At 41.1% G+C, this 9748-nt stretch overlaps 1 protein-coding gene across 1 annotated transcript; it reads left to right on the forward strand.

Moving 5' to 3' along the window:
• Window positions 1-191: 191 nt before the first annotated feature.
• On the forward strand, window positions 192-9508 carry LOC134753169 (phenylalanine--tRNA ligase alpha subunit). The gene is made up of 6 exons (XM_063688969.1): window positions 192-546; window positions 1792-2146; window positions 2785-3062; window positions 8450-8590; window positions 8674-8881; window positions 9242-9508. The coding sequence occupies exons 1-6, from the start codon at window positions 274-276 to the stop codon at window positions 9460-9462; spliced, it is 1476 nt and encodes a 491-aa protein (XP_063545039.1). The 5' UTR covers window positions 192-273; the 3' UTR covers window positions 9463-9508.
• The last annotated feature ends 240 nt before the right edge of the window (window positions 9509-9748 follow it).

The raw sequence follows: 9748 nt of genomic DNA on the forward strand, positions 1-9748 counted from the left end.
TAACTTATCTAGCTGCGTCCTTAACGCACGTAAGGCGACCACCTTACACGCTATCGATACGTGCGCCACACCGCACCAAGGTTGCGGTGCGGTAGTCTGTTACTGTCAATGTCATGATGACATTATGCAAATATGCATGAATAATGTATGTATATTAGTATATTGAATATCGCATGTTGGGTGATGTTGGCCTGTTCATTGTTGGCAGTCGCCGGCTGAGGGAGAGGAGTGATAATTTTTCCCGTAACCTAAAATCACAAATTATTACACAAAATGGAATTAAACGAAAGGATTTTACATTACTTAGAGAAGGGTGATAAAGTGGACACTCTAAAGTTAGCTAGTGAGTTTGCTGAGGATCATCAGAAAGTAGTAGGTGCTGTAAAGAGTTTGGAAGCCTTAGAGATGGTGATTTCCGAGGCAGCTAAAAGTACAAAATGGGAGCTGACCGAGGAAGGGAATTTGGTCGCTGATAAAGGTAGCCATGAAGCAGTTTTATACAAAAGCGTGCCTGAAAATGGCATACCACAAGCTGAGTTAATGAAGGTATGTTGATAATGAAGTGGTCACTTAGTTCAAACATTGATAAGATTTTTTTGCACTGCACCTATTGAATACATCCATATTTTTACAAGCTTTTATTTAACTCGTCCTGTTAGTTGTTTTGTTAGTGTGGGTCCAATCTTGAAAGCTAAATTTGACCCACTTCCCGATTTCCGATTGAGCTGAGATTTTGCATACATATGTAAATCATATCAATATTATGATGACATGGAGCTGATCTGAGGATTGAGACAGGAGGTGGCCACTGTGATAAAACAACTCGAACTTATTGTGTTTGGGGTTATTAGAATTCTCTCGGTGAGTATTAGTTGCCGGAAGAAAAGTACAGTACTTAAGTGATAAAAGCTTGTACCATAAATATTTTTAATGTCTGTATTATTTGTGAATTAGGATGCTTTAGAATACTTTTTTGGGATTTGGGATAGATTACTTCAATGTAGAGACAATTAAATTGTAGTATTATGATATAACTGACAATATGTCGTATTTTTAGAAATATTTACCCTATTGCTGTTAGAAGGCGGAGATAGTGTTTATGAACAGTGTATACCTATTGCGGTTAGAAGGGGGAGAAAGTGTTTATGAACAGTGTATACCTATTGCGGTTAGAAGGGGGAGATAGTTTGTATGAATACTGTATACCTATTGCGGTTTATAGAAAGGGGGAGATAGTTTGTATGAATACTGTATACCTATTGTGGTTAGAAGGGGGAGATAGTTTGTATGAATACTGTATACCTATTGCGGTTTATAGAAGGGGGAGATAGTTTGTATGAACACTGTATACCTATTGCGGTTAGAAGGGGGAGATAGTTTGTATGAATACTGTATACCTATTGCGGTTTATAGAAGGGGGAGATAGTTGGTATGAATACTGTATACCTATTGCGGTTTATAGAAGGGGGAGATAGTTTGTATGAATACTGTATACCTATTGCAGTTTATAGAAGTGGGAGATAGTTTGTATGAATACTGTATACCTATTACGGTTTATAGAAGGGGGAGATAGTTTGTATGAATACTGTATACCTATTGCAGTTTATAGAAGTGGGAGATAGTTTGTATGAATACTGTATACCTATTACGGTTTATAGAAGGGGGAGATAGTTTGTATGAACACTGTATATACCTATTTTTAAAATGATGCTTAATGTGTGTACTTTTTATTTAAATACATAGATAAATTTGGAGTATTTTTGAGGTCTTTTATATTATATTTATTTACAGACATCACCAAATGCAAAAGTTGGCTTCAGCAAAGCCATGTCATCAGGCTGGATACTAATAGATAAATCTGGAGGTGCCCCGATTGTGAAACGTAAAGTTGATGCTATCACAGACATAGTGCAAGACCACCTGAATGAAGTGAAGAAAGGCCTAGACACACTGCCAGACAATGTTCGGAATGATTATAAGAAACGTAAACTGCTCCAGGAGATCACCATTAAAAGTTTCCTTCTCTCCAAAGGCCCACAGTTTGCCACAAGTATTAAAAAGTTAGAGACGGATTTAACTAGTGAAATGCTTTTGACTGGATCTTGGAAGACTTTGGATTTCAAGCCTTACAACTTTGATGCCCTTGGTAAGATATTTCTCTTCCTTATACTAGAAAATTATTTAAATAAACATATTTTTTGGGTAGGTTTGAATTGTAACAACACTAACAACTATCATAATTGTAGTATTAAAATTCATTATCTTAGAAATTATTTTTTTGTTTGCACCAAAGTTCACGTCTGTTTGTCATTTGGCACTAAGTCCGCCATTTGTATATTTTTCTCGTTTTAAATGGGCCTCGCGGAAAAGCCGCCGAAGCCGTAAAGTCGTGAGGTCCCATTTAAAAGGCCCTAATTCACTAGCTTTCCTGGGTGTCATGCTTCAAAACTTTTTTTTTTTTTTTTTTTTTATCTGGTTTTTATGGAGGCTTTGGACACTCTAGGTGAACATGTCAGCCTCATGGGTGCTATCATAGTTCCCTACTCAAGGGAGAGGTCAATAAAGTGGTAAACACTGATTGCTTGTATCACCGAATTAGGCGTGTCACCAAACAATGCTAGTTTACCCTACTTAAAATAAATTTAGGTTTGTTTCACATCACCAATTAGAACTATGATTGAAAAAAGTAGATACAAATTTTCAAGTCTTGTTTGCCAATGCCAATAGGGGCGACATGTTTAATTTATTTTGATAAAGAAAGAACATTTGAATTGCCATTTTCAGGTCAACCCCCAGAATGTGGCCACCTTCATCCCCTCCTCAAAGTGCGTTCAGAATTCCGTGAGATCTTCCTGGAGATGGGTTTCACAGAGATGCCAACAAACAAGTATGTGGAGAGTTCGTTCTGGAACTTCGACGCGCTGTACCAGCCGCAGCAGCATCCCGCGCGAGATGCGCATGACACCTTCTTCGTGTCTTCACCGGCGACCTGCACTCAGTTCCCTATGAAATACTTGGAAAAAGTTAAGAAGGTGCACAGTGAAGGAGGCTATGGGTCCCAGGTGGGTTTATTATGTTTTGCACCACATTATTGATTGCACCCACAGCCGTATCAATGTTTCTTTTTTTTTTTTTTTTTTCATAATTAATTTCAAAATTACTCGCCAAACTGCATATGCAGTTTTGTTGTATATCTTGAACAGATCCAAAGCCAGTAGCCTAAATACGTTATATATGGTCGCCCTTCACCGATACGTCTGATGGATGAAACTTATGTTTTATGAAAGAAAATATGTTCCTGAACATTAATAAATAGGGTTGCCTAAAGGAAAGAAAATAAAAATATCAAAAAATGTATATAAGTATATATACAATACAATACAATATGGATATAAATGATTTTTTATTTTTATTTTTTTAGAACGCTATATGAATGATCCAGGTTCTTTCACTGATATGTGTTAAAATTATTAAATATCAAACGGTGTCGTCAACGCCATCTAGCCGAGCATAGGCCAAAGGTGTGGCACCATCTATTCAAGAATGTCTTTTTCTTGATTTTCGAGGCACGTTTTTTCCTTAGGCCAGGATTACACTTATAAGTTTTACTTACGTAAGTAGGGACAAAACTATTTGCTAGAATGAGATTACGATATTCATATCTCATTCTGTACTACAGTATCTGTAGTATAGCTGTGTCGCTACTTACGTAAGTAAAACTTACAAGTGTAATTACGTAAGTAGGGACAAAACTATTTGCTAGAATGAGATTACGATATTCATATATGTCAACGATGCTGAACTCATGTGCGGCGGGTGGAGTGTGTTGCGCCGGGACCGCGCCACGGGCGCGCGTGGCGGCGGCGTGCTCCTCGCTGCGCGACCAGGAGTCCTTCTCCAGCGATGTCGAGACTTCGAAACCCCAAGCGGAGAGGATTTATGGGCTTCGTGTGTTATTGACCAAGTTACATTCTATTTGTGCGCGGTGTACATTCCTCCTAACGCAAACGATGAAACTTATTTGAGATGGTTCCAGAAAGTAGAGTCAGTGGTTGAGACATTAAAGTCTGTAGTGCTGGTAGTCGGTGACTTAAACTTGAATCCGGCATATACATCCCAAAATGTCTTAACTTACTATTGTTATTTTTTAGCGGTATGCGGTTTAAAAGAGACCAATGAGGTGATGAATGCATATGGCGGCAAGTTAGATGTTGTGCTGGTGTCGGAGACCATCTCGAGTACCGTGAGTGAGTTGTCGGGAGGTGGTCTGGTTCCGAGATCTGACGCGTATCACCCTCCTTTGGAGATTTCAATTCCAACAAACAGTTTGACGCGCCGTCCCTCGACTGAAAGATTAGCTCCGAGTAATGTAGAAATGGAGCGGGACTGGAACTTCGCTAAAGGTAATTACAAGCTCATATACAAATTAGTCTCGGAGGTGAACTGGCAGGAAGTTCTCAGTGCTGGGAATGTCGACGGTGCTGTAAATAGCTTTTACCAAATATTGTACGGAATCTTTGACACTTGCGTTCCTAAACGAAGTTGTCCGAGAAAGCCTAGTAGACGATATCCTGTTTGGTTCACCGCAGACCTCATTAATGACCTGAGGCTAAAAAGTGACCTGCACCGAGAATGGAAACGCACGAATAACAAAGAGTCTTATAACGTGTTCGCAAAATTGAGGTCTGAGTTGAAAGGACGAATAGCCTCAGCCTACGACGACTACATCGGTAGAATTCAGACCAAGGTAAAGGATAATCCGAGGGCGTTTTGGCAGCACTTGGACAGCCTGAAGTCGACGGGAGGGTTCGCTAGTAGTGTGAAGTTAGATGGAAAGCTGTTTACTGGAGCTGAGGTAGCTGATGCGTTTGCGAGCTATTTCTCTGGGGTATTTTTGCCTGACACCCCGCTTCTGGATCCTAACGTACGGGGAACTGAGTATGTTAACCGTAGTGCCAACAACATCCATATAGATGCAGTATCGATGGAACAGGTTGTATCTGGGATAAAGCGTCTTAAATCCAAGTGTGCGGTGGGCCCGGACAACTTGCCAGCGTACGTTGTAAAGGGATGTATGGATTACCTTAAAGTCCCTTTACACTTCATCTTTAATTTGGCACTTTGTACTGGGTCATACCCTCTTCGCTGGAAACTCTCGAGGGTGAGACCTATACCAAAGGCAAATGACGCCACAATCGTGGAAAACTATAGGCCCATTGCCGTCCTTTCCACTCTGGCCAAGCTCTTTGAGTCAATAGTCCACCGAACTCTATGCGCACAGGTAAAGCCATTTTTATGTGACGCACAACATGGATTCAGACATAGTCGCTCGGTTAACACCAACCTATTAATTTTGGCTGAGAGCATATCTGAGCACCTGGATAGAGGTATCCAAGTCGATGTCCTTTATTTTGATTTCAGTAAGGCTTTCGATCGCGTGGATAACGATGTGTTGTTGGCGAAACTGGATCGGATTGGCTTTTCTCCCGCATTGTTGTCATTCTTCGCTAGTTATCTACGCGATCGGCAGCAGTATGTCAAGCATGGATGCTTCGTCTCGGCCCCTTATCATACCCGGTCTGGGGTCAGTCAAGGCTCCATATTAGGTCCTTTCTTATTTGGGATCATGATAAACGACCTCAGATCAGTCCTTCAATCGACTCAGTGTCTCCTATATGCAGATGACCTTAAGTTGGTATATGGAGTGGAGCAGAGTACTGACTGTGAGTCGTTACAAAGGGACATCGACTCGGTTTTTCTCTGGAGCACCGAAAACAAGTTGCTGTTCAACCCGGCTAAATGTTGCGTCTGCACTTTCAGCCGTGCTCATATGCCGTTGCATGCACAATATGTGCTGGGGTCCGAGCCTATAAACCGCGTGTGCTCTATTAAAGATCTGGGTGTGGTCTTCGATACGCGGCTTACTTTCCACGAGCATATCTCGACGCTTGCTAGCGACTGCTTTCGAAGACTGGGCTTCGTTGTACGCAACCTTCGTCAATTTAACGATCCTGTTGCGATCAGGCTTGTCTATAATGCGCTAGTAAGAAGCAAGCTTGAGACATCATCGATCGTTTGGCATCCCTACGAATCTACCTACAGTTTGCTTCTTGAAAAGGTACAAAAAGCCTTTTTAAGGGTTTTATACAAGAAAATGTTTGGCTATTACCCGTTTCTCTATCCGACGAAGTATCTTCTTGGGGCCTTAGGTTACAACTCTTTGGAGGTGAGACGTAACCTTAGCTTATTGACGTTTGCGTGTCGGACCCTGCGCGGTGATTCAGACTGCCCAGAACTGGTGAGTCGACTCGTGCGGTACATCCCCAGGATAGCCCTCAGACCGCGGCGACGCGATCTGTTGGCTTTGCCGGAGAGACGCACCGTGTCGCGCCTCAACTCTCCGCTGCTCCGTGCCCTCACACAGTTGAATGCTCTCTTGGCATCAGCACCCGAGTGCGACCTGTTTGCGTGGCGATGGGCGTCTGTGAGAAATGAATGCCTGAGATTCTGTGAGGTGATGGATGCGAGGCCTACATCCGTGAAAGTTTAATTAGTAATAGTTATTTGTAATTGTGTTATTTGTAAATATTTGTTTGTACCTGATTGTTATTTTTAATAACCTGTTTGTTTAATGTTAATTTTAAGTTTCATGGCGCATTGGATTTCTGTAAAGTCATGTAACATATTTTCAAATAAAAATAAAATAAAATAAAATATCTCATTCTGTAGTATAGCTGTGTCCCTACTTACGTAAGTAAAACTTACAAGTGTAATCCTGGCCTTAGACTTTATTCATGTTATACGGAGTTACATATGGCTTTGCTGCTTGCTGGCCTACGAAATAATGATAGCTTTCTATGCATATAACATTCAAAAAATTATCAATAACTCTTAAATCTTATAAGGAGGTCATGCCTCCTACCTAGGGAATGCAGTACCGGCCCCGGTACCAAGAATTTCATTTCCCGATTCTGGGTATGGCTGGAACCAGGATTCCCGGTTCTCAAGGCGTCTTATGATTATTTTTAAGAAATTGTTTGTGTTAGCGTACAATACGTCTTTAGGAATGACTTATTTTCTTATAAATAATTTATATAATTTATCAATAAACAGTTTTATTAGCGCTCCAACCTATTTTACGAAATTAACCGGCACACGGCCCTCTACATTTTGAGACTTTGCCTATGCTCGCCGAAATTTATGTACATCCAGTAGAACGTAGTTATTATATGCTCTTTGTGTACATCCTCCGCCAAGCGTGTGTCACTCCGCGTCGGCGCGGCTGTCACCAGATCTGGTGTCGCATACAAATATTTCTAAAGCAAGTAAACACTGCATCGCAGCTGGTTGCAGGAAAAATTACAGAAATGCTGACTACACATAAGTATATATAATATGTCCAATCGGCAACGTTTAATCCCGTTTGCTATAGGGGTTACCTAAACAGGGGTTTTGTTTTACAATGAGCCCTCTGTACGTAGAACTATTATTTATTCTGTGCCTCCGCTACGCCCCTTTGGAAATGCCCCATAATCGCTACAAATATTGACCAAATTTTAAGGGATTGATTGCACGCGCTTTTATCGCGAAACCTTAATTGGCTCTACACTAGAGCCTTGTGAAAGGTGTACGAGCCACACAGCCGTAGTTAGTCGATGCACTAAGCACTATGACGGCACGGCAAAACTCAACCTGACAACGGAATATTTTTATATAAAACCAACTTCCTAGAAGAACAATATTCGGATATCCTACTTATGAAAAAGTTGTTTAAAAATATAGCTGAAGTCACCCGGGTAAAAATGTTTAAATAAGGTAGACACCTAATTCATCTTAATAGGTGTAGTTTAGTAGCTTTAATGCTTCATTGGGACATACGACACAAACATACATAGATTACTAAAATCATGGTCCTTTATATTTAACCGTCATAAAAGTACTGAACGATGTTTCAGATAATAAATATAAATTGAAAATTGGGTGAATTTTTACAATTTACCATTATCCGTAATATCGATTGGAATGCCTAATACTTTACTAGGGTATGTTATCGGGTTATTTGGGTTCCTCGTTTGATAGCAACATTATTAAATGTTATTTAATGTCCCGAACTAAAGTACTAAAATATTACTACTATTAAAATGGTGATGACAACCGGGAAGTACCGGTACCGGGTCTTCAGTACCGGTTCTTTCGACGCTATAAAATTCCCGGGAATATGAGAACTGGGACTTCCCGAGAGCATGCCCTACTCCTACCTCCCTCTACTGTTCATGTACGCTCCCTTGCACGTTCTAAAGACTCTACCTTGCGGACAAAGTTGGAAACTCAAACGTGACATTTAGACTTCGTACCAAAAAACAGGGAGCTCCTGGTCTGCTCCTTCTATATTTAGGCCACGCTTCCTATTATTTAGGCCTTGTCTCATGTCATTTGTTTGTTTCACTAGGGCTACCGTTACGACTGGAAGATAGAGGAGGCACAGAAGAACTTACTGCGAACCCATACTACCGCCGTAAGCGCGCGTATGCTGTACCATCTAGCACAGCAAAAGGAGTTCACTCCACAGAAGTACTTCAGTATTGATAAGGTAAGGTAAATTATCAAATGAAAGTACGTGTACTCTTTAATGTTTTCTGAAAGTTTTTTTTAAATTAATTGCAATGCGTTCAGGTGTTCCGCAACGAGACTCTGGACGCGACACACTTAGCGGAGTTCCACCAGGTGGAGGGCGTGATCGCAGCGCGCGGCCTCGGGCTGGCTGACCTAATCGCTGTGCTGGACGCCTTCTTCCAGCGCCTCGGCTTCAACCGTCTACAGTTCAAACCTGCTTACAACCCCTACACAGAGCCCAGCATGGAGATCTTTGCGTTCCATGAGGGTAAGTCATCGTTACCTACACAAGGTCGCGATGGTGGCCTACTACGGACTAGCATTGTATGGTTGCATCGCGCGACCTTGGACTTATCCCCCTTTGGACACTTTTCAGCGTCTTGGCTTCTAATTCCTGTAGTTCCAAGTTTGCATTCTGCACATAGTCTCTACCAAACACAGCATTTTTCCATACATTACATATAAAATATTGTTCTGGTGGCTCAGCTTCAGCAATATTACCTAAACAAAAAACGCATTGTTCGGACATGGGTAAGCCGCTGGCTAATCCATAGTTAGATAAAGTCTGAATGGATCTCACTTTAAGAATATGATTAACGATTTCTAAAATCATCAAAAATAATTCCAGGTCTTGGCAAATGGATTGAAATCGGCAATTCCGGCGTTTTCCGGCCCGAGATGCTTCTGCCCATGGGTCTGCCCGAGGACGTGAATGTGATCGCGTGGGGACTGTCGCTGGAGCGGCCCACCATGATCAAGTACGGGCTCAACAACATCCGCGATTTGGTCGGGCCACGCGTCGACCTGCAGATGGTCCACACCAACCCTATGTGCAGGCTTAATAAGTGAATTGTTTAATTGATTAATTAAATTATTTAAATTAAAAAACTTGTTTCTTTTTCTCATATACCAGCAGAGCAAAGATGGTAAGCAAAGCAGACGTTATAATGTACCTATTCCTTATTACCCATAAATTAATTTTGGCGAATCATCTATGAATGGCATATACGTTTTGTATAGGTGTATTTTTCCAAGGGTTTATTTGGCTTACTAACTTATGTCAACTAATAATTCGCCCAAATGAAACTATGTGTAATAATTATGAATATATATTATGGTAAACCATGTGTGGTGT

Source organism: Cydia strobilella, chromosome 2, assembly GCF_947568885.1.
Source record: "Cydia strobilella chromosome 2, ilCydStro3.1, whole genome shotgun sequence".
Taxonomy (NCBI): Eukaryota; Metazoa; Arthropoda; class Insecta; order Lepidoptera; family Tortricidae; genus Cydia; species Cydia strobilella.